The sequence below is a fragment of the Scardinius erythrophthalmus genome (assembly GCF_964197995.2).
Source record: "Scardinius erythrophthalmus genome assembly, chromosome: 16".
Taxonomy (NCBI): Eukaryota; Metazoa; Chordata; class Actinopteri; order Cypriniformes; family Leuciscidae; genus Scardinius; species Scardinius erythrophthalmus.
In genome coordinates, this window is record NC_138236.1 from 24643098 (window position 1) to 24668659 (window position 25562).

General features: G+C 38.7%; 1 protein-coding gene across 2 annotated transcripts; it reads left to right on the top strand.

The window, feature by feature from the left end:
* Positions 1-13333: 13333 nt before the first annotated feature.
* Positions 13334-25364, top strand: hacl1 (2-hydroxyacyl-CoA lyase 1). Of its 2 annotated transcripts, none has more exons than XM_081388379.1 (17): positions 13334-13467; positions 14556-14660; positions 14765-14805; positions 14888-14968; positions 15067-15139; positions 15629-15706; positions 15959-16053; positions 16202-16314; positions 16393-16528; positions 16607-16712; positions 18007-18090; positions 18650-18751; positions 18841-18995; positions 19980-20138; positions 20285-20392; positions 20903-21089; positions 23657-25364. In XM_081388379.1, the coding sequence occupies exons 1-17, from the start codon at positions 13417-13419 to the stop codon at positions 23687-23689; spliced, it is 1707 nt and encodes a 568-aa protein (XP_081244505.1). In that variant the 5' UTR covers positions 13334-13416; the 3' UTR covers positions 23690-25364. The 2 variants fall into 2 exon arrangements, with proteins under 2 accessions (XP_081244505.1, XP_081244506.1); XM_081388380.1 differs by having other exon boundaries at positions 14556-14632; positions 23657-25356.
* The last annotated feature ends 198 nt before the right edge of the window (positions 25365-25562 follow it).

A 25562-nucleotide genomic window follows, 5' to 3' on the forward strand; every position in this document is an offset into this window, starting at 1 on the left:
AATCGCGCCGAATCGTGCATTCTGTCTGTGTTCTTTAGATCATCGTTCATCATAAATTCCAAAATCAATATGCGTATGTCAACCATGCCCACCAGTTTTCCTGAGAATGGAGGGGAGTCCTTATCTCCTGAACTCTCAGATGACCTCACCGTCGCCCTCGCTGCAGGGCGGTGGTGGGCAGTAATGGAGGTTTCACGCCCCATCTCTTAAGGAGCCTGAGTATGGGGACCTCACCTCAGGGTTGTGGTGGGAAACAGTGGAGGCAGAGGAACTTCATGCCTGACATCCCTGGTCTTCAGTGATGCATCTGAGAAGGCTCAGTCCCTGCACTCAGGCTTCTCAGATGCAACACTGAAGACCACAAAGCAGTGGAGGCAGAAGAAGAAACAGGGAGCACCCATGTCTTCTGGGTCTACACAGGGAGCACCTTTGCATACCAGTTCTAAGAAGGGGAACCTCACCTCATCCTTCATCTTGAGTGATGCATCTTAGAAGGCCCTGTATTCAGACGCAACACTGAAGACTATGGAGCAGTGGAGGCAGAAAAAAGGTCACCACAGGGAGCATCTGTGCCCAAGTTTCTACAGAGAGCACCTATGTTTTCTAGGTCCTTTGAAATCCTTTTATACTGTATTTCAAAACGACAGAAAGACATGTCTTTTGATTTAGTCTAAGAAGCACTTAGACCAACATGATTATGTTTGTTTCTTCAACAGGTCAATGTAGGTGCCACATGTATGTTCTGTTTTAATTTGGTTTTCATTGTGTTTTGTTTCTAGTTAGCTTTACAGTTTGTTCTATTAGTTCAGCCACCATAGCCACTGATTAGGTTCCTCAGTTCAGGTGTGCCTTGTTAGTTAGCTCCTTAGTTTGTGTATGGAAGAAGCAGTCGAACAACAGGAGAGAACATCAGTCTGTGAGTGTTTACCTTTCCCAGTAGATTTTAGCGCGGTTCTTTGTTGCTAGGAAACTTTGTTTTATTTACTGTGTTTTACTCTGGTAAAACGCGTTCCCGCGTGGCATTTGTTTGTGTGTCGTGACTTTTGAGTTTCGCTTGGCTAAACAGTAGGGCGTGGCCAAAGCCAGTTAAAGTATTTATTCTACCCATCTGCTAGTACTTGTTAGAAGAAGCAGTCGAACAACAGGAGAGAACATCAGTCTGTGAGTGTTTACGTTACTTTTTCCCAGTAGATTTTCGCGCGGTTCTTTGTTGCTAGGAAACTGTTTGATTTACTGTGTTTTACTCTGGTAAAAAATGGTTACTCTGGACTCACATTGCACATCTGCGCACGCATGTAGGCTACTTTCTTTCTCGCGCGTGCCGGTCACCACAACACAGAAAGCAGGCAAAGCACACGGCGGCACGCAAACTATATATAGCCTATTTATTTTTTCTTACAAACCCGAACCCGACCCGAACCCGAGGCTGTTCATAAAACATTAACCCGAACCCGACCCGAAACCCGCACATTTTTCGGGACCCGTCGGGCTCGGGTCGGGTAGCAGACCTCTAAATTATTACTAACATACGTAAATCAAATATCACACGTCGGAGGCAGTTCAATCTGTAGAACAGTGAAAGCAACGCAACCCACTCATCACTAACAGTCCGTCATCATATGTCATTACAATGTGTGCAGCTGAATAACTAGCTGCTGTTGTCACTGACAACTTCAACACCTCGCTGCCCCAGTCTGCTGTTTCCAGGAAAGATAAAAGCTCCATTGCTTAGGGAGAATGAGGACACTGACAACATCAACCACAGCTGCTGCTATAATTTGGACAGTGCCATCATTCAAGACACCAATTATTACCTAGACTACAATCTGTTCTCACCTCTATGGTCTACATAGCCCAAAGCTCCAAAGCCCGTTCACACCAAGAACGATAACTCTAAGGATAACTATATTAGTGTCCACACCAAATTGTTCTGTAAGTGATTCCAGTGATATCGTTTCTCTGTGTTGTTATCGTTATAGATTCAGGTTGTAGCTAGGGGCTGGTTGTGGACACCATTGACCTAAGCTTGGCCACCCCGCTCACAATCGCTGTTTCTATTTTTTTCTTGACAAGAATTGAGTTTATTTAAACATAGAACCGTCTGTTTATGAGTACAACAAATGAGAGACTTTTTAGACACACACTCTAACTTCGCCTCAGTGCCAGGCGCGAGTCAAACGACCGCGGAAATGGTTCAGGTGCCGAGGGAGCTTGAGTAGATCAACAGTGAACGGCGAAAAGTAGATATACAAGATTGTGAAAGAGTTATTACAACATGATTAAATAAGTTAAACATTAAATTTTTTAGTTGCAAGTTTTTGAAACAGACCTGAAAGTCTAACTCAATGAAGAGTTTATTGATTATATAAAATTAAATGAAGGTTGACTAATGAAGGTTGATGGCTTTTTATATTTTTCTAAAAACAGTTTACTCAAGTGCCTTGAATTGTTGACTAATCTTTGAACTATGTAGTCATCTGGATGTCTCATCCATGAGGATGCAATAATGGAGAGCAAGCTATTGGGAGTTTTGAGAACCAGAACCATCTGGCTGAGCAAGTTGAACTTTAGCTATAGTGTAAACTTCTTTTCTAATAATATGCCTGGAGATGAGGAATAACACAAAAACTGTCTCAATTACAATTAGGTTGTAGGCACTAAAACATTCAGTTCTTTATAGTCAAACTCATTTTGATATAGAAATAATGAAGTTCTTTAAAGTCAAACTCATTTTGATATAGAAATAATGAGGTTTCTGTGCCACCCAAGACTGATTGTATATTTTTAGAACTATCTTTATTGTTATAGTTATCGTTCTATTGTGCTATCGTTCTTGGTGTAATTATCTGGTGTAATAATATGCCTGTAGATGAGGAATAACACAAAAACTGTCTCAATTACAATTAAGTTGTAGGCACTAAAACATTCAGTTCTTTAAAGTCAAACTCATTTTGATATAGAAATAATGAAGATTTCTGTGCCACCCAAGACTGATTGTATATTTTTAGAACTATCTTTATTGTTATAGTTATCGTTCTTGGTGTAATTATCTGGTGTTATCTGTCCTGTAACATGTATTTGGAACTGTCAATCTGATAATAACATATATTTATTCTGCTAATTACATTTACAATCAACACTTGTTTTATTGCATCATCATGTAAGTACAGTATGATCATCATGTATGAGAGAACATCAGTCTGTGAGTGTTTACTTTTCCCAGTAGATTTTAGCGCGGTTCTTTGTTGCTAGGAAACTTTTTTTTCTTTACTGTGTTTTACTCTGGTAAAATGCGCGCCCACGTGGCATTTGTTTGTGTCCGCTTGGCTAAATAGTAGGGCGTGGCTAAAGCCAGTTAAAGTATTTATTCTACCCATCTGCTAGTAATTGTTAGAAGAAGCAGTCGAACAACAGGAGAGAACATCAGTCTGCGAATGTCTTTACTGTGTTTTACTCTGGTAAAACACGTGCCCACGTGGCATTTGTTTGTGTGTTGTGACTTTTGAGTTTCCCATGGCTAAATAGTAGGGCGTGGCCTGCTGTATTCAATAACGAGGTATTAGGCGCGTATAAAATAGGTTAGTGCACCGCAGCAGCCCTTGTGTGAAGACCAAAGAGTGTAAAGACCAATGACTCTACCTGTGTGACTCCACCGAGCAAGGACACTGACAAAGCACTTGAGTATCAATTTCTTGTTGTTTATTTAAGGGTGTACTCACACTAGCCAGTTTGAACCGTGCCCGAGTGCGTTTGACCACCAAAGCGCGGTTCGTTTGACTAGTGTGAGTGCTCCGAACCGTGCCCGGGCGCGGCTCGATTAGCCGGCCCTGGCCCGCTTGGAAGAGGTGGGCCAGAGCACGGTTCAGTTGGACTCGGGCACGGTTCGCATGCAGTGTGAGCGCTAACCGTGCTGGAGCACGGAACAGGACGCGTGACGTCGGGAACTGTAGTCCGTAATCAAAGCTGCAAAGTCCTTGCTGCACTTCAGCTGGTACCTTGCAAACCTCCTCATACGAGCAGCACGATTACGTGAAAATTTTCGTGCCACAAAGGCGATAGATCTGTTTAACAACAGGCTGTGAGAGGGCTGTGGACCAAACGACTCAAAATTATCCACAAAATAAACAGAGCAATGGACTCCATTGTGTTCAGTGAGAGCGCCGCTCTTCCTGTTAATCCTAAAACCGTTGCACCATAATGACGTAAGCGTGCTCCGGCACGAATGCTGAAACCCCTATGTGAGTGCAGGCCAGAGGGGGAGTGGGGAGGGGGGACAATCGTACTCGGGCCCGGTTCATGGCAACCGTGCCTAGTGTGAGTACACCCTAATTCTCTTGTTGTTTCCTTTCTCTTCTACACAACTTTTCATATGATCTTTCTGTTTGAGAGCTCTCTTACACTGTGTTTTCAAATCCCTATTATTACTAACATAAGTAAATCAAATATCACACGTCGGAGGCAGTACAATCCTAACAACCTGCGTACCTTTCCGGTGTCTTATAGTACTATAGTCTCTTTTCCTATTGGTCTCTGGAATTGCCAGTCCCCTGTAAACAAAGCTGATTTCATTACATCTATTTCTAGTCATTCGGGTCTCAGCCTACTGGCCCTGACTGTGACCTGGATCAGACCAGAGGACACTGCCACACCGGCTGCCCTCTCCACTAGCTTCACTTTCTCACCCCCCCCCCCCCCCCCCCCCCGCCCGACTGAGGTGGAGGTACTGGTCTGCTCATCTCAAACGATTGGAAATTTGATCATTTACCACCTCTGTGTGACAACAGCTCATTTGAATCACATTCAATTACCATCACTAGCCCTATTAAAATCCATTTTGTAGTTGTATATCATCCCCCAGGTAAGCTTGGCAGCTTCTTGGAGGAGCTTGATGTGCTACTCTCATCCTTCCCTGAGGATGGTACTCCTCTTATAGTTCTTAGAGACTTCAACAACCACCTAGAAAAACCTCAGGCTGCTGATTTCCACACTCTGCTTGCCTCATTCGACCTCAAACGAGTATCTACGGCTACTCACAAATCAGGTAACAAATTGGATCTTATTTACACGCGCTACTGCTCCACTGACCATACACTGGTCACTCCACTGCACACCTGAGATCACTTCCTCCTCACTCTCAACCTCAACCTGCCCCAGAACACAACACGCACTCCTCCACAAGTCACCTTTTGGTGAAACCTCTGCCCCCGGTTATCTGATGCTCTCCGTGAACATCGTTCTAAACTCAGGGGTGCAGAGAGGAAGTGGCGCAAATCGAAAGATCCTACTGACCTTGGTCTTTATCAATCCCTCCTCTCTTCCTTCTCTGCTAATATCTCTACTGCTAAAATGACTTACTATCACAACAAAATTAACAATTCCTCTGACTCTTGCATGCTTTTCAAAACCTTCTCCTCTTCTCAACCTTCCTCCTCCTTCATCAACCCTCCTCCTCCTTCATCAACCCTAACAGCTGACGATTTTGCCACATTCTTCATAAATAAAACAACCATCAGCGGACAATTTACCAATCCACAAACTGACACACACATTTTACCAGCTAACACACACATTCTACCCTCCTTCTCTCTACTTTCAGAGGCAGAAGTCTCCAAACTCCTCCTTTCCAATCGCCCTACCACCTGTCTGCTTGATCCTATTCCCACTAACCTACTTCAAGCCATTTCATCCTCAGTTGTACCCACTCGCACATCATAAACACCTCTCTTCACACTGGTACCTTTCCCACAGCATTTAAGCAGGCTCAGGTAACCCCACTGCTTAAGAAACCCACTCTAAATCCAGCACATATGGAAAATTACAGACCGATATCTCTTCCATTCGTCGTGAAAACACTTGAACAAGTTGTTTTCAACCAGATCTCTTCCTTCCTTACACAGAACAACCTCTTGGAAAACAATCAGTCTGGTTTCAAAAGCGGACACTCAACTGAGACTGCCCTGCTCTCAGTAATTGAAGCTCTGAGACTGGCAAGAGCAGCTTCCAAATCCTCAGTTCTCATCCTGCTGGATCTGTCGGCTGCCTTTGACACAGTTAACCACCAGATCCTCCTGTCAATCCTAAAGATGAAGGGCATCTCGGGAACAGCACTCCAATGGTTCAAGTCTTATCTCTCAGGTAGGTCCTATAGGGTGTCGTGAAGGGGTTTGGTGTCTAAGACCCAATATCTAGCTACTGGAATGCCTCAGAGCTCAATGCTTGGACTACTTCTCTTCTCCATCTACATGACATCACTAGGATCTGTGATTCAGAAACATGTTTTTTTCCTATCACTGCTACACTGATGACACACCACTCTACCTCTCATTCCAGCCTGACGATCCGACAGTATCTGATCGTATCTCAGCCTGCCTGACAGACATTTCTGGCTGAAGGACCACCACCTTCAACCTTATGAAGACAGAGCTACTTGTGGTCCCGTCCAACCCAACACTTCATCACAACTTCACCATTCAGCTAGGCTCGTCATCCATAACTCCATCAAGGTCAGCCAGGAACCTTGGAGTTGTAATTGATGATCAATTGAACTTCAGAGACCACATTGCTAGAACTGCCCAGTCATGTAGATTTGCCTTGTACAACATTAGGAGGATCAGGCCCTTCCTATCAGAGCATGCTACACAACTCCTTGTCCAAGCGCTCGTTCTATCCAGACTGGACTATTGTAATGCTCTCCTGGCTGGTCTTCCAGCTTGCACTGTCAAATCTCTGCAACTGATCCAGAATGCTGCAGCCAGAGTGGTCTTTAACGAGCCGAAGAGAGCACATGTCACTCCTCTCCTCACAAAATTGCACTGGTTGCCAGTTGCCGCTCACATCAAATTCAAGTCACTGACGTTTGCCTACAGAACAACCACTGGCTCTGCTCCCTTTTACTTATTAAGTGAAGTAAACTCATTACTTCAGAATTGTGTACCATCCAGAAACTTGCGCTCTGCAAGCGAACAACATCTTGTGGTCCCATCTCAAAGAGGCACAAAATGTCTTTCTCGGACCTTTACCATGACTGTTCCCTGCTGGTGGAATGATCTGCCTAACTCAACCAGAGCTGCTGAGTCCGTAGCCACTTTCATGAAACGGCTGAAGACGCATCTTTTTCGACAGCACTTGATCCAGTTATGCTAACACTTTCTCTTCTCTTCTATTCTATTTTTTTAAAATGTAAAAAATTAACATGTACTGCATTAGATTAAACTGAGAAGGGTCATAGCACTTCCATTTTGTTGTCCTACGGTTAGTTTAACTGCTTCTATTGTTTTCATTTGTAAGTCGCTTTGGATAAAAGCGTCTGCTAAATGAATAAATGTGAATGTAAATGTGTATAAGCCCTCAGTTTGAGTTAGTCAGTTTGAGTTTTTGTCCTGTATTGTCTTTATTTAGTAGAGTGTGTTTTAATTCTTCTGTTATCTCCTGCAATTTGATTAAAGCCTTTGTATCAGCACTTCCTTGTGTGTAGTGTGACTAGAACACACCACAACTTAAGTTTCAGCAAAGTGATTGAATTGGACATTTTACAACTATTTTACATGGATTCTTCCTCAGTAAATTCTGTTGTCACAAAACAAGGATTTTTTTTAATCTTTTTTTTTTATTTGAAATAAACCTTTAATGTTAATAAAAACTAAGTTGGTTGTGTGGCACTTATGAACACTTTAGTGTAATAACAGTAATATCAGAGTTATTACATGGTCTGGACTGAAATGACAAGGTACTGGGGCCGCTTGCACCACCTGTGCGTATGTTACAACTTATAGTTCTGATGTAAATGGAAAGTTACAACTTACACACTATATACTAAATATTTTTGCATTCGACAATTAAACTTATATGAAACATTACTTTACGTAAACTAAATATTTACAGAAGCCTCCGATCAGGAGTAACAGTTGGAATAAAATAGTAGACTGAATGAACTGTATCAATAATTTACCTGACAGACCCTTCACTAAGCCACGCCCGAAAACCGCCAAAGGGCAAATCGTGGCTTAGCAACCGTAACTAGGTGCGTGAGGTCTGCCAAGCTTCGAGCGAGGGAAACATGCCGAAGCGTTGTGCAATACCCGGTATCCTAAAAGTTTGGACGGGTGGGTGGAATTTTTTCCCTTCCCGAAACCTAAAACCCAAGGGGAGAAATGCAGGGCGTGGATCTAGCAGCGTGGGAGACCCCATTCACAACTAAATGTCGACAGGATTAACAAAAACACCTACGTTTGCTCCACGACGTGTGAGCAGTGGCCTGGCGCGCTAAAAATATAAGCGGACATATTATGGACATCTAAACATATTATGCAACTATGCATTACTTTACGGAGAGCTTATGACCTACTAGCTACGTTCTGCCTTAAACAGACAGTATGGGATTTTTCGCCACTAGGGGTCGCTAACCTATTTACAATAACAAAGGCGTAGATTGATGACGCAACATTTGCTAAGAATTATGGATCTTGTCGTCAACGTCAAGCCGACCGATCTAATAATGTTTATGGATGACAGAATACATTGATGCTTTTATCATGACTGATATGAAGCAGTTCGGGATTGCTAAGAGACAGCTATCAGCTCCACACGCGACGCGAGTCCCGCGGATATAAAAGGAATATGCACATTTCATTCCTAACTAGCCTACACGCAGAATTACTACTCACAGGTCAGTTTATTAGACAAATTAAACTTGTGAGGTAACGCAGCGCTGTTTCACTTGGTCTAACATTACACTAGCACACTAAACTGCATTTGAGTGTGTTGAAATGTATGTGTTAGTTTGTCTGTATGAGACTAGCAATAAGCTAGATCAACATTAGAATAACATACAGATCATATTCTGACATTTTATCATTGTTGAACTATAAAACATTGATTAGTTTTATGTAAATGTGCTCACCTGTTTAATAAAGTACATGTAGAGCGGTCGAAGTCTCGGACGTGGAGCTCTCGTTTATATACTGTCTATGGGAGCTCTTGGCATCTCAAAAACACCGCGCTGATATTGATTCTCCTTTTTTATCCAAAGTCTGCTTGCCATGGTCCATAATGTTTGAACGAAACAACAACAACAGCGTGCAAATAGACATTGCGAACTACACATTTGTCCACGTCTGTCGCTTTGGTTACTATCAGACTGCTCTGGTTGCTATGGCAGCACGAGGAAACCAGGGACAACGCGGATATGACGCCATTGACGGCGACAAAACGGAATTAAAGAAACGGGACGTGTCTTCGAATTAATGTTGGAAACAGTCGGGATAATGTAAGTACTCAACTAAAAAAAATATATAATATAGATATAGTGATTTTTGCTATTTTTAAAGCAAAAAAGTTACATATTGTGCCTTTAAGAACAAATGGTAGCGTTACAGTCGAATAGTTTGTTACAAACTAGCGAATAGTTAGTTTTTATTTGCAATGCTGTTGTGGGCGCCACTATATATGATTAATTACAAAACGGATAGTTCCAGTCTTTGATTCTGATTGGTTGAGCCGCGTTCTCAACAAACATACACCGTGACTGACCGCATTACATTAGTATTACTGCGCAACTGCCGTTTGTGATTCTTTGTTGCTGCATGTGTTGCTTAGTAACCTCTTTGGAACTACATTGCTTGGCGGAGGAACAAATGTGTTATTACGTTATATTTTTTGTTGCTGGTGTTAATTTTATTAATAAAATAAATATTAAAATGAATATTTTTATGGAGTAACTGTTTTATAAAAGCAAAAAAAAAAAAAAGCCCTTGAAGCCGTTGTTTTACAGTGGATTTAGAACAGCTAAGGGGTTTTTAGCAACGCCCCTAACAACGCCCCTTAGCTGTTCTAAATCCACTGTAAAACAACGGCTTTGCAGGGCTTATTGCTGAATTTTACTATAGAATATTTTATAATATATTATATGAGAAAACATTTTAATGAAACAACCCAACACCACAAGTGACCAAGTGTCCTTTGAGTTAATGCTCCTACTGCTTCAAAGGGTTCTTGAAAGGTCAATACAATCACTAACATGTCAGCTAACTCTAATTAGAGTATTAGCAGACTGTAGACTGTCAGGTTCGGGTTCGGGTTAGTAGAATAAATTGACATGTAGTTGCAAAGGTACTTATAGTAAGTAGAATGTCTAAAGTGGACCACTGAAATAAAGTGTTACCAAAGGTCTTTTGTACAGACCTTGACCAAGATTGAAACTCCCCCAACAATAATGAAAAAAAAAATGAGCTCTAGAAATATTTGGACAAAACTTACACCACTACAAGTGACAATCTTGTGTAATTTTAATATCAGAAAAAGTGATAAATATTGTCCAGGAAAGATAAAGACCCATAGAGAAGCAGAATAGCACATATCGTTTATCCAGGAAACAGCAGCAGAATTTTAGTTTTATTTTTTGTAAAAGAACTAGACGTTACTCAGGCGCTGTTTTATAATCATTCTCAGTGGAATATAAAACTCAAAAATTGCTTCCAGAAGTGAAGTCTTCCTTTGAGCCTTCACACTACTGGTTGTTAGCGTAAAATAATAATTGGTTGTCAACATTCGTCCTCAACCATATTCATTAAAATATTTCCCATTCGATTTCATTCATATGTCCGGTAGTCTTTTACATTCGTCATGCCCCTTTAAAGGTTAAACCCATAAATACCATAATTATAAGAGGCTATTCTGAGTTGTATGTCTCTAAGGGAGCCATGATGACGCTATAAGGTAAGTTAATTATATCAATTATGGCACTCAAGGTCCATCCAGATATTCTTTGAGTAAAAAAGAAATGCCAATTTGCCAGAAGGTGCGAATTGTTCATGTATGGCTGTGTATAAAAGCAAGGTCAGTGCGCTTTTGAGCAACAGAGGCAAGCTAACAGCAAACTGCATTCACGGGCACTGCAAACATGTGAGTCCTTTTGGTTAGATGTTGAAGATGTGGTTTCATGCTGGGATTGAATGTCTCTGTCTGTTGTGTTTTGCGTCTAGGTTGAAAGTGTTGGCTCTGATGACACTGCTGATGATCTCTGTGGAGTCGGACCTCTCACATGAAGAGTGGAAGTCTCTGAGCAACCCACAGACCAGGACCCTGGTGAGTCAAACTGCTCTGTTCTTCACTCAAAGACTCTTGCTGCAAATGTGGGAGTTATATGTGAATTTTTTATATAGGAATATTTTTCATGTGCTTAAAAGGTGGTTGAAGTCTTAGAAACGTTTTGTGATAAAAATTCAAACTTGGCACAAAAGTTAAAAATGACGTTTTTCAACCAGAATTCATGCTACACTCCGGTTGCGTTTACTCAAAACAATTTTGATTTTATTTGTATTTTTATTGCAAAGGGATACAGTGCTATGCATAAGTTTAGACACCCATACTAAAGTTGACTAAAAAGAGGGGGAAAAAAAATCATCTTTTGGAAACTGAACTCAATGCCTTAATTTAATTTTCAACCTTTAAGGACAACAATTTTCTTTGTGAATGAATAATGTATCGTAAATAAATAAATGTTCTTCCTTAAAATACAGGGTGCATAAGTTTGGACACCCCTATGTTAAATTCCCATAGAGGCAGGCAGAATTTTTTTTTAGGATACTATGCATCCTGATAAAGTTCCCTTGGCCTTTGGAATTAAAATAGCCCCACATCATCACATAGCCTTCACCATACCTAGAGATTGGCATGAGGTACTTTCCATAAGATCATCTCTCAATGCAAATCAAACTAGCTATTAGGCTAACTGAAATAAAACCATGCCAATCTCTAGGTATGGTGAAGGCTATGTGATGATGTGGGGCTATTTTAATTCCAAAGGCCAAGGGAACTTTATCAGGATGCATAGTATCCTTAAAAAAAAAAAAAAAAAATCTGCCTGTCTCTATGGGAATTTAACACAGGGGTGTCCAAACTTATGCACCCTGTATTTTAAAGAAGGACATTTATTTATTTACGATACATTATTCATTCACAAAGAAAATTGTTGTCCTTAAAGGTTGGATTTTTTCCTAATTTTTTAATTAAGGCATTAAGTTCAGTTTCCAAAAGATGATTTTTTATTCCTCTTTTTAGTCAACTTTAGTATGGGTGTCTAAACTTATGCATAGCACTGTACAATTCACATCTGTTCACATTTGTCACTTTTACAGCTTTACCGGTTTACAAAAATTGACTAAATTTTAAAGAACCCTTTATGCCATAGGAGAAATGTCTTAAATTATTAAATAATACTTTCATGTTTAAACGGATATAACTCTTTAAGGTTATATACATACAACCTTTTTTCTAAGAGTGTCCTTATGGACATATCTGTATAATATGTGTAGGCCTATTATTATTTATTTGTATTATTATTACAGTCAGACCTCTCTTTTTTTAGCTTAATTTATTCTTGTAAAAATATTTAAATGACATTTACTGCATTTTAAATTCATGTTCTCGTAATATGTTGTCAGTTTTTCCGGATCCTGCAGTCGTATCTTGAAGGCAGAGAGAGCGAAGCTCAAGCGATGGGCAGGAAAACGGATGTGAAGGTCAACAAAAACAGCAATACGGAAAAAACTGGTTACGACAAGTACAGCCTCTTTCTTCACAATGACATTTATGATGTTTAGCCTGAAGATTTCATTTTTAGTTTCTCAATGTCTATCATGCAAATCATTTGGTCTAATAGTTAGAGAATTGTTCAAGTCATGATGTTTTGTACAGTAAAATTTGAACTCTTGCTTAACCAATCTTCGCTACGTTTCATTTCTCATACATAAATGATCAATTAAATATTTTTCATGTTATAAATGTTTTAAAAAGTTACAAACTAGTTGATAAAAGCAAAGCATGTCATATATTGTGTTTATAATAAAGACTTCATGATCATTCCTCTGTAAGTTTAAATCGTCCTGGTTTATTTTATTTGGTTACAAAATTAGTATGAGAATGGAAACAGTGGAATGAAAATAGCAACTGTGGAATATGAGATTTTCAACATAATTATATCATTTTATAAATTAATTTGAATAAATATTGAGGATTACTGTGAATATTGAAAGATGTGAGTTTTAATTACATGTAATGAACACAATCTAGAAGGTTTCTAATACTCTCAGGAATGATTTTCAGTTGAAATTTCATATTGATGTGTAAAATTTGAAAGAAGGCTAAATGAGTTACCATTTAACCAAATTTAACTATGTTGTTGCTTCTTAAAACACACACACACACACACACACACACACACACACACACACACAAGGAGACCAGCCTTTGTCACAAATGTGAGAGTGACACGTCCGGGTTATCCAGTAGGTGGAGACATGCACTTTCATTTTATTGCAACTACACAGCACAAACCACAGAAGAAGAGCAGCAGGACAGAAGAGCAGTTTGATATCTGTAACGTTATATGAGTGAAATGAGTCTGTTGTGAAGTTGATTATGGATGAAGTTACTGGAGCTCAGCTGATCGCTGAGGCGCTCAAATCTCAGGTCTGTGTTGTGTTGCCGGGTGTGTTTTCTCTAAGTTTCTCCTGTATATTTAAATGAAATAATCTAAGTAGGCTATCTAATCAAAACCTTTGTCAAAACCTAGTCATTAACGTGTATTTTACTTGCAGAGTTGTTGTTTTTCCATTGCAACATTCGTGCAAAGAATCGCCTGCTGTACTATTGAACTTGGACAGTGTGTCAAAGGTTCCGCGCATGCGCAATAGAGCTGTCAATAAACGTGTGATCAAAACACTAAATAGGGCATGGAGATGAAATTGTGTGTATTTCACATTATGGTCAAAAAAATTATTAGATAAAAAAAGAAAGAAAGAACAATAAAGAAATCTCTAACAACTTGACTAAATATGTCGCCTGAATCAGGGGCTTCAAACTTTTAGATGTCACAGACCCAAAATAAGATTATCTAAAAAAATAAAAGGCAGATATATATTTTCATGTATAGAACGCCCCATTAATACTGTGAAAAATTAATTAAATATTAAAACAATTGAATAAAAAAATATAATGAGATGTGTTAGATGTATCATTTATTCTTTTAAATCCGTTTTATTTATTTACTTATTTAGTTAAATAATTTCATTTTAATCAGATTTATTACTATTTTTTCTTTAATTTTAATCAATTACTTTTGTTAATTATTTTTATTAATTATTTCTATATATATTAATCAAATGTATATGCTTATTATGTATTTATTTAAATCAAATTTTATTTATTTTAATATTTGATATTTTAATCAAGGTAGGTTAGTTAGTTGTTTGTTTGTTCATAATATTTTAATCAAGGTAGGTTAGTTAGTTGTTTGTTTGTTCATAATATTTTAATCAAGGTAGGTTAGTTGTTTGTTTGTTCATATAATCTTATTTTTATTATTTATTTTTTATTTTATTTTAAAATGTACACTGTTGTTCTCTAAACTTTTCCACAGTGAAAACCTCTGGCCTAAATGTACTGCTTCTTTTATTGTGGCTTGGATTACTAGAAATACTTTTAATATTACAACGAGTATTTAACATATTAGTATGTCTATTAGGTATGTCTTTTCTTATATTTAACTCCATCTGCAGAATGTGGAGTACATGTTTGGCATCGTTGGCGTGCCCATCATCGAGGTGGCCATGGCCGCCCAAACAGCGGGCATCAAGTACGTGGGCATGCGCAATGAACAAGCAGTAAGACAGTCTCTCTTTCCACTGTCATTTCAAATGTGTCCTGCTTTCATTACAATGAAGACCATCTGGGTGTGTGTTTCCATGTATCTTCTCTCACCTAACAGGCCTGCTATGCTGCGTCTGCTATCGGGTATTTGACAGGATGGTATGAATATGTCAGGTCTTTTTTTTTTTTTTACTTGTTTTTTCTCATGCTGTTTTGCTGAAATATCATTTCCTTTCCTTAGGCCAGCTGTGTGCCTGGTGGTGTCTGGACCTGGGCTGATTCATGCTCTCGGAGGAATGGCCAATGCTAACACGAACTGCTGGTAGCGAACTCCCACACTGCTGAATTCACTTAAAATGAAAGGGAATTGACCTCAAATGGGCCATTTTTTTACTTTTCTTCTCTTGTTTGAAATCACAGGCCTGTCATTGTCATCGGCGGCTCATCTGATAGGAACCAAGAAACCACAGGAGCATTTCAGGAGTTCCCTCAAGTAGGGTCGATAGGAAATGTTTGGCTTTAGTACAAAATAGCCTCTGTATCTCTGGTATCAGTTTTACTGATTTGATACATTAAGCAACAAATAAACAGCATTTGGTGACTGATAAATGAAACGTTCAATCAGTAGATTCAAATATTTAGTGATTCATCTCATATATATATATATATGAAGAGTTCAGATGCAAAAGCCTCTAAGTGCCATCTGAAATTTTCTTCTAGAATGATCATTTTTATCAAGCTCATATATTTAAGTTCAGTAATTTCACTTAAATGACAATTAATAGGTCATTTTCATTGCCATTTAAGTGAAATTACTGAACTTAAATATACAAGCTTGATAAAAATGATCATTCTAGAAGAAAATTTCAGATGGCACTTAGAGGCTTTTGCATCTGAACTCTTCATGTGCTTAACATATCATTTGTATTTATTTTCTTGTGTCTCTTTAACCTGTGATATTCTTTTTCTTGTTTCTCATCAGGTTGAAGCTTGTCGTCTGTATAGCAAGTTTTCTGCTCGACCAAGCAGCCTTGAGATGATACCAGCTGTAGTTGAAAAAGTAAATTGTGTTTTAAGACCCCATGAAATCAAAAATTCAAGTTTTGTTGCTTGTTGTCCATGCCTGTCAGCTTTGAGGCCATCTATATGATATAACAAAAAAGTTTATATACATTTTAGCAGATATACATTTTTGAAATTTGCGTTTTTAGCACTGCCCTATGTTTGTCAAACATTTAATTGGTTCCTGAAATTAAATGCTCCTAATGTAGGCGAAATATACAATTTACAATGTTCTGTTTGTGTTGTTTAGGCTGTAAGGAGCAGCATTTATGGCCGCCCAGGAGCTTGTTACATAGACATAGCTGGAGACATGGTGAACGCCAAAATAGACCGGACCAGTGTCAGGTGAGCTTTATGCAGACTTGAAGATTAATCATAGCAATGGGGACTAACTAGTTTATGATGTGATGATCACTTATTGATGTTTTTTCTTTTGCATCTTGAAATATGCACAATTGCATTGCTTGTATGCACGTTCTTCATTTTTCCTTAGGTTTGTTTCCTGTTGTCCTGCTCCTCCTGTGAGTCAGGCTGACAGCAGGGAGATCACACAGGCTGTCAGGCTCCTCAAAGCGGCTCAGAGGCCTCTGATCATCGTGGGCAAAGGTGAACAGAATAGAACTGAATGACCCAGGTGTTTGAGCATCTTCAAGGCATGCAGTGTTGAGCTGTGATCTGGCGCAGGTGCGGCGTATGCCAGGGCGGAGAAGGAGATCAGGGAGCTGGTGGAGGTCACTGGAATCCCCTTCCTTCCCACACCTATGGGGAAAGGAGTACTGCCGGATGACCACTCCAACTGTGTTGCTGCAGCCAGATCCAGGTATGTGTGTGAATGATCTTTACAAAATCTCTTTTTAATGGAACCGACTGATGTGATGCCCATCTCTCTCTGTTCTAGAGCTCTATTGCAGGCTGATGTTGTAGTGTTGCTGGGTGCCAGACTCAACTGGATCCTGCACTTTGGTTTTCCACCAAGATTCAGTCCTCATGTGAAGATCATTCAGGTTAGTTGCAGCCTGGAGACTCAGTAAGTTGCTGCAACATCGGCGTAAAGACTTTAAAGTCCACCTGCAGTGCAGTCAATAATTGTATCCCTTAAAACTTGCCTTTGATAATCAAAATGACATATTTAAATGTTTTTTTTTTCCTGTGAAAATAATTTTGTCATGCCTTAAAGGGTTAGTTCACCCAAAAATGAAAATTATGTCATTAATCACTCACCCTCATGTCGTTCTAAACCCGTAAGACATTCGTTTATCTTGACAATCTACGTAACTACCACTTTCAAGCCCTCAGAAAGGTGGTAAAGACATTATTAAATTAATCCATGTGACTCCAGTGGTTTAACCTCAGTTTTATGAAGCGATGCGAGTACTGTTTACTAAAAAAATACATAATTTACCACTTTTATTAATACCACCAATATTAATCTAAAACAACATGCATACGTTGTGGTGCTCTCGTTTGTTGGAGATTCATATTTTGTGAATAAAGTGGTAAATTATGGGTTTTTTTTAGCAAACAGTACTCGCATCGCTTCATGAAATTGAGCCTAAACCACTGGAGTCACATGGATTACTTTAATGATGTCTTTACTACCTTTCTGGGGCTTGGAAGTGGTAGTTGTGTAGGCTGTCAATGGAGGGACAGAAAGCTGTCAGATTTTATTAAAAAGATCTTAATATGTGTTCCGAAGATGAACGAATGTCTCACAGGTTTGGAACGACTTGATGGTGAGTAATTAATGACAGAATTTAAATTTTTGGCTGAACAATCCCTTTAAAATAGCTTGAATGTAACTCTACAGCCTTGCTTCATTGTATATAAGCGGAACTCCCTGATCCATTCTGCCAACTGTAGTAAACGCTACACAATAGCAAGTGGAAATATTGGTTTAATTCAGCCATGTTTGAACCAGAAACTGATTCATGAGAACAAATTATACAGGGTCGTCTACAAGGCGATGTATCAGAATGGTAATGAATTTTATGTACCGCTCTCTACAACGTCGGACACATAACGGTAATTTATATGATTAGCCTTTGGCTTGACTACATTATAAAACAGCTAATAATGTGTTGCTAATGTTACACAAACCACGTTCCCGTTCGCTATTTAGAGTCAGGCAGTTGCCATCTGCATTTTTAGAAACCAGCATCTTTAGAAACGCTTCGAACATCTTAAAGCATATTAAAAACACCACATATAAATATATAAACAACATTAAAAACTTAATTTGCACAACAGGGAGTCTTTAAAATGACTAAATGATCTTCAGTTTATTGTGAATTTGTTTAGGTGGATCTATGTGCGGAGGAGTTGAGTAATAATGTGAGAGCTGCATCTGCTCTGCTTGGAGACATACGGGCTGTGGTCAGCCAGGTAAACCACAGTATCACCTGAGTTATCTTACATAAATGCAATGCTTTTTGGTTTTGCACCCTTATCTGCATCATGACAATCTACACTCTCAGAAAAAAAGGTACAAAAGCTGTCACTGAGGTGGTACCCTTTCAAAAGGTACTCCTTTGTACCATATTAGTATCTCAAAGATATATATTAGAACCTTTTTTAAATGGCTATTTTTTTTCTAAAAGTATATGTTCTATAGATTCCCAATATCCCTATGAAATACAGTATGTTTTGTAGCATTTATTTCCTTTTAGTTCGACTTATAATGTTACACAAATGTTTTTAGCAAAAATGCATCATTTAATTTATTTTCTCAATTAAAATGGCAGTTTTTCTATACCTGTTTTTATTGGCTTACGTCTTTGCCTGTGAAATGAGGAATCAGAATTTGGAATCAGTGTTGATAGGTATAAATGGATGGCTACATGTTAATTTGCTCATTTTGCAGTTTAATAGGGTGGAAAACTTATGGAAAATCATGTTAACCATGAAATGGCCCCTTAAATCTTGTTTTCTACTTGGTTTAAAGCTGTTGGAGACTGTAAGGTCAGAGTCCTGGAGATTTCCTTCTGATTCACAATGGTGGGCAACACTGAGGGACAAAATGACTGCCAATGCTCAGATATCAAAGGTGAGCTTGTGTGAGCTTGCTTTCTGTAAACATGTCAACTGTGAATTTAGCATTTTTAGAATTAGATGAACCATTGTTGTGTCCCACAGACCCTTGCTCTCCAGTCCACTCTGCCCATGAACTACTACACAGCGTTCCACCACATTTCTGAGCTCCTGCCCAAAGACTGCATCATAGTGAGCGAGGGAGCGAACACGATGGACATCGGCCGTACCATGCTGCTCAATTACCTCCCGCGACACAGGTGACAAAAGATCATATTCTCCCTTTTTTATCCCTAGATCAGTATTCACTGTTTAGCTGTCCAGATCCAGACCTGGAATTGGTTCAGCTTGAACCGTGAATCATTCTTTATGAATTAAAATGTCAACATTCTTAAACAGGGGACAGAAAAAATGATGTGCTCTGATTGTCATGACCATGGCAAATTTTAAGCTAGCTCTGATGTGACATTTCAAATAGGAAATGGTTTGTGTGTGATGAGAGAAATAGAGGACGACATTCAGATTTTTTTCTGCTGTGAGAAAGTTGAGATCACAAGAAAGCTACCTTTTATGTTGAGGTTAAAAGAAAACCACTTTTGTTATTTTTTTAGATTACTTATTACGTGAAAACTTGTGTTATGTGTACATCATGAGAAAATAACTTTTGTTATGTTTAGATCACAAAAAAACAACATTTGTTATGTTTACGTTAAGACATTTTTTTTTTTAGATAATGAGAACATTTGTTGATTAGATCACAAAAACAACTAAAGTTTAGATAACTAACATAAGAAAACAACTTTTGTTATTTTAGATCACAAAAACAGAATTTGTTATGTTTAGATCATGAGAACCGGATTTGTTTGCATCATAACAAACAACTTTTGTTGTTTAAATCATGAGAAAAACACTGCTTTGATCCCACACACACATAAAACGTTTGCTATATTTAGATAATGAGAAAATTTGTTGTTTATATAAAAAAAGATATATTTTGATCGTAAAAAACATCTTTTATTATGTTTTGATCATGAGACAACAACTTTTGTGATGTTTAGATCACAGGAATAACAAAATTTTCATTTCAGCTGTATGACATATTGACTCCTATAAGTTAGGCTTATTTGCTTTGGCCTTTTACTGGGAAGGAAATTTAAAGAATGTACCGTAGTGTTGGTAGCTCTATTAAATGTTGAGTTCTACTGTAATGTTGTCCAGAGCAGTAATCTAAATGTCTTGTACAGGTTAGATGCAGGCACGTTTGGCACTATGGGGGTGGGTCCAGGCTTTGCCATTGCCGCAGCAGTTTTGGAGCAGACGCAGAAGAGCGCTCAGAGAGTGGTGTGTGTAGAGGGAGACAGCGCTTTCGGTTTCTCTGGCATGGAGGTGGAGACCATGTGCAGGTGAATTACACATCATGATGCATCAGTCTAATCATTATTTATCTTAGACATAGAGCTCCACCTTCAGGACGTTTGTGCGGTGTGCATACTTTTTATAATGGTTCTATTTGCTCTGCCTCATTATAACTACTTTTAATTCTGAATAGGTATAAGCTACCCATCATCATCATAGTAATAAACAACAATGGCATCTACAGTGGAGTGGATCCAGAAACATGGAAAGAGATGGAAAAGATGGGAGACATGACCACCATGTGAGTATTGAGCCTAAGGGAAGTTCTGGGTTCTAAAGCAGAGGTGCCTGAAACTGAAATCCATGGACCGAAAGTAAATATTTTATTATATCATATAAATTTACAGTATCTACACTTTAGCGCAGTGCAAAAGAAAAAAATTGTTAAAACAAACTACAAATTAGAAATGAAGATAATGCTTCAATGGCTTGTTTTGTTTCTCATTTTTGACAATAGACGGTAATGTAAGTTTTGCGACTTTACTGTATATCTTGCCAATTCAGACTTTATGACTCTATATTTGACAATTCTGAGAAAAAAGGCAGAACTGTGAGATATAAACTCACAATTGCTAGAAAAAAAGTCTGAATTGTAAGATGCCTGTAAATTGTACAAATAAATATAGTCAATAAGTTAATTGTTAAAAAGGAATTTAATTTAGTGTAACAGATAGGCGTCAGTAGGCTTAATTTCTATTGAAGTCAGCTGGTATCAAACGCTGACTATAATACTGACCTGTGTGTGTCTTAGTGCTCCTCCAGTGACCCTGCTACCAGAGGCACGGTACGAGCAGGTGATGACTGCGTTTAGGGGTCGGGGGTATCTGGTTCGAACGGTGGAAGAACTCCGCAGTGCACTACAGGAGAGTCTGAAAAACACAGAGATGCCCAGCCTCATCAACGTACTTATAGACCCGGCCTCAGACCGCAAACAACAGGTACTGCACACACACACACACACACACACACACACACACACACACACACACACACACACACACGCAGTCTTACATTTTAGTTAAATCAGTTGGAATATCATTAAGAAAAGAGGAACCTCTGCTGCAACCTGTATTAATGGCTGTGCCCATAGTACGGGATTGTTGTGATTTGTGTCAAATTCAGAACAGATACTTCTAAAGACACCCTCCTCAGTTTACAATCATTAATTGAGTATTGTGAAACAAATAAAAAAGGAGTCAAATATTTCCTGATTGAAAGGGGAGCGTGCAAGCCGCACTGAATGTGAATGTGCAATTCTTCAGAGTCTGATCACCTTATTTTATTACAGAACTGCAAGAATACAATACAAACATGTCACATTACAGAGCATTAGAATTAGACAAAGCTTCAAATATTAATTACGACTAAAGTCTATTTTGGGAGGATTGAAGGTTTGGGGAAAATTTGTATTAAACGATATACAAGGCAATTATCAATAATTAGATCAATTTGATGTTGTTTAAGAGAGAGCGAGATTAAGCATAAATTACCCGAGTCTGTGCGTGTCTCAACAGTGTTCGGCAGTAGCATCTCTACTATTAGAGAAACTAAGTTTATCTGCTTCAAAAACAGCGCCGTTATTACCTTGCTACTGAGAAATGTCATGTAGCTTTTAAGTTGCTATCTACTTTAGCCGTGCGTTTCCCTGAAAATAATTGCACAGCTTAGAACATTTGTCAACCAATCAGTTTCAAGCATTTAACAGCCCCATAGTATAACAATAAAACACAACTCAGTTGTATATTCTTACACAGGAAAAACACAGAATCTTAGTTATTGGCAATTGAGTAGCGTGGTGTTGTTGGACCTTTGAAGTACAGCATGCCAGTTAAGCATGCCATGACAAGGCCTGTGTAACCTTAAATTTCAACACTAAGGCCCCGATCACACCTAACGTTACGCGTTTTTTGCAGTGAGAGGCGCTTTTTTTCAATTGTTTTCCTATGGCAGGGAGTGTTCTGTGCGCTGTATGCGCCCCAGGCGCCTCGCAATTTACGCATAGACAGTATAAGAAATGGACACAGAGACCCCATTGGATTCAACGGGGAAAAGTGAAGTCAATTAGAAGCACTCACTTCCTGATGGCTGAGCGTACTCCGCAGACTCAAACTGAGCTTGACGACGTAGATGTAACGTGAGCAACCCGTCTGTCTTCTAGTAGCTGTGCCAAGAGAAATCTGAATCATTCCCTTCCGAAACTTGCAGAGACGGAGAGCGTGAGTATGAGCTGTCCATGAGCTAGGAAGTATTCTGATTAATTACTTTGTCATTTTGCCTCCACGTCCCCCCGATTGCCCGCGAGCTTCTCCTCCTGTCTATACGGTAATTTCTCTACTGTGCGACAGAGAGTCGCGTAGTTATGACGCAATCGTTTGCCTAGTTTTACAAAAACTGCTTCTACGGGGCCATAACGTAAGATACAAGGTAATGGAGCCTTTTATACATTTTCGTGTTTCTTTAGAAATAAATAATGGACAAATGGCGTCTTTAAACGCCTCAGACGTGAAGTTATTCGCCGTCAAAGTGACGCCAAAATGAATGGGAGTCAATGGATTGCTAACAGCAGGTGATGGTCTGCTAATCAATGGCGGCCACCAGGGAAGCTTTAGTTTTTTCTGAAAGATTACCCCCTTGCATTTACCGCCTGCTGCGCCTCGCGTGCGTTTTTGCAGTTGAAAAAAAAAGCAACTCCGAGCGGAAAAAGCGCCCAATGTCATCGCGTTTTTTTTCCACTGTCCAATCGAATGAATGGAGAGGCGGGCCTTCCCCGCTGTAAAGCTACAGTAGCTTTGAACGTCCGGAGAGAGTGCGAAGGTGGAGGGTAAACTTGTGGTACTCTCGCGGGTTACCAGGACCTTAACGACTTCACGAACCAACTACCACAATGTTAACGGAAAGTAAATAAAGTTAGTAAAAGCCTGCTTTGACATTTACATGACTGACAGGACAGCTGTTTCGGTGGTTGCCTCATAAAAAACGCAGCGCACTGCTCTTGCTGTGTGATCGGGGAAGTGCTGTGTGCCTCGCGTTTTCAAACCTGAAGGTGTGATCGGGGCCTTACACACTCCATATATATATATATATATATATATATATATATATACATATATATATATATATATATATATATATATATATATATATATATATATATATATATATATATATATACCTCTCCCTCTCTCATATACACACACCGTAAACATATCTGACCTTGAAAGTTATGAGGCCCCATTATTGAAAGTTGTGACCCTCTTTGTTGTGCTGGTTGTATCCTGGCAACCACACGCAGACGTATTGAAGGATTGAGTGTCATAGCGAGCTGGAACACTGAAACTCTTTCACACCAACACTCAAAAGGGCTTCCCCAACGATGAATGGAAACTTTCTAGTGTTACAGAAGCATTTAGAAGTAAACAGGGTCGACTTCAATGGAGTTTATTCATGTGTAAACCTTTGTTGTCTTTAATGTTTATATCATAATGAGACTGTGTTTACCTCCTAGGAGTTTCCCTGGCTGACACGGTCAAATCTTTAAAAGCTGACAGAGGTATCGGATGTCGGATCACACTGCATCTTACACTACATTTTGGTCAATTTATTGATTTACTGTAGGTGGCACCGTTTCCTATAAAAAGAAGCAAATGTATAATTTTAAATAATCTTAGTCTCTTCTGACTGAAATGAATTTCCATAGAATCCAGTGCTTTCTTTAAATACTTAAAAGACATAGTTCACACAAAAATGAAAAATTCTGTAATAATTTACCTCATGTCGTTCCAAATCTGATTGATTTTATGTTTCTTGTAGAACCCTAAATTAGATTTTTGAAGATTTTCCAGCAGCTCTTTCTATACAACCCAAGAAATGAGTTCCATCGTTCTGAAGTAGTTTTTAAATGTCTGAAATAAGGTCTGTGGTTAAAACAAGCTCAAGATATTTTCACATTATATTCTACAACATATACCTCACTCGTGCTCTCACTCTATACTCATGCTCTTGTAAACTATATTTTAACTCTACAACTTTCCACCTTGTAGATTTTAAATAGCTTTGTGTTTGGTGATGGTGAAGTTGAAGTCATGTGGCTGTGGTGTAGTCCATTTAAAACCTAAATTTAGCTTTTTATTGCTGCTGATTGTATTTAGTCTTCAAAATGTTGATGTGCGAAACGTAAGAATCATAAACTTTTGTTGTTCACAAAGCATATTGTCTGCAATAATCCAAAAGCCAATGAAAAAATCCTATTGACTTATTGTTGAGGGATGCTACATTCCAGGTTGGCATACAAAAAATACGTCATCCCTTCAGCACTTTATAGTGACCGTGTCTGTGAAACTCGTATGTGATTCATATGATTTGTGTAAGTCTTCTAAAGTTATTCTACAGCTTTATGTGAGGAATAAGCTGACTTTTAAGTCATTATTCACATATAATATTCATGTCTTGCATCTAGCCCGCATTGTTTTATTCCTTTTCATAGCTATAAAAGAGCAGTGGGAAGATTCTTCAAAATATATATATTTTTTGTTCCACAGAGGAAAGAAAGTCTTACAAATTTGCAATGACATGAGGGTGAGTAAATGATGACAGAATTTTTAGGTGAACTTTTAATTTTGAAGAAAAAAGGCTAAATAACAATGTCAAAGAACAAATTAAGGGACATTTTGCTAGTTAATACTATCTGTTTGATAATGTTATTTGACTTTTTCAGTTAATTATTTTAATTCCCACTGTATATTTTGAGTATTTTAACCTCTGATCTCAGGTCAGTGTTGTGTGCACTGCTCCTGAGGGCTTCCGTTCAAGCTCATCTCAGTATCTGTGTAATTGAGGTCTTCCTGTCCTCGTCTTGTGCTCTTTCATAAGGTATCATTAATGTGGTGCTTTATCACAGAGTGAGAGAGCTTCTCTTCCTTGGCCTTGGCAGATCACGCCATTTTCACAATTCCACATTGTGGAAATGTTCCCAACAGTTTTACAGCAACAATTTTCACAGCCAAATGTGTAAAGGTGAGAATGCTCACATTATAAAAGCCTTATAATTGTGTTAATTATTGTGCATTAACAAAAATGGCCTTATGTACATTGTTATTGTATAAAAAATATAGTGATTTAAAAATATTTTTCTAATAAGAAACAGTGAATGTACTGTAATTTGATGTTCTTTGAAAGATTTTGTTGTAAAATTAAAATGCGATTCATAAGAAGCCATCTCTGCCTGTCTTTCTCTCCATCTCCCTGCCTGTCTGTCTCCTTGGTTCTGCACTTTGTCTGATTGCAGGCGTTTACAGACTGCATGTCCCATCAGGCTTTTAAACGGCCCTCTTCATAATTGCTCTGTCATTAATTCTGAGGGAAAGTAAAGGCGCCAATAAATTGTGAGCAGTGGTGGTCGATAAGTCCTGAAG

Coding starts and splice junctions, on each gene's coding strand:
- hacl1 (XM_081388379.1), top strand. CDS start 13,417: ATGGATGAAGTTACTGGAGCTCAGCTGATCGCTGAGGCGCTCAAATCT. Junction 14,806..14,887: donor ATCGGGTATTTGACAGGATG/GTATGAATATGT, acceptor TCCTTTCCTTAG/GCCAGCTGTGTGCCTGGTGG. Junction 16,713..18,006: donor CTCATGTGAAGATCATTCAG/GTTAGTTGCAGC, acceptor GAATTTGTTTAG/GTGGATCTATGTGCGGAGGA.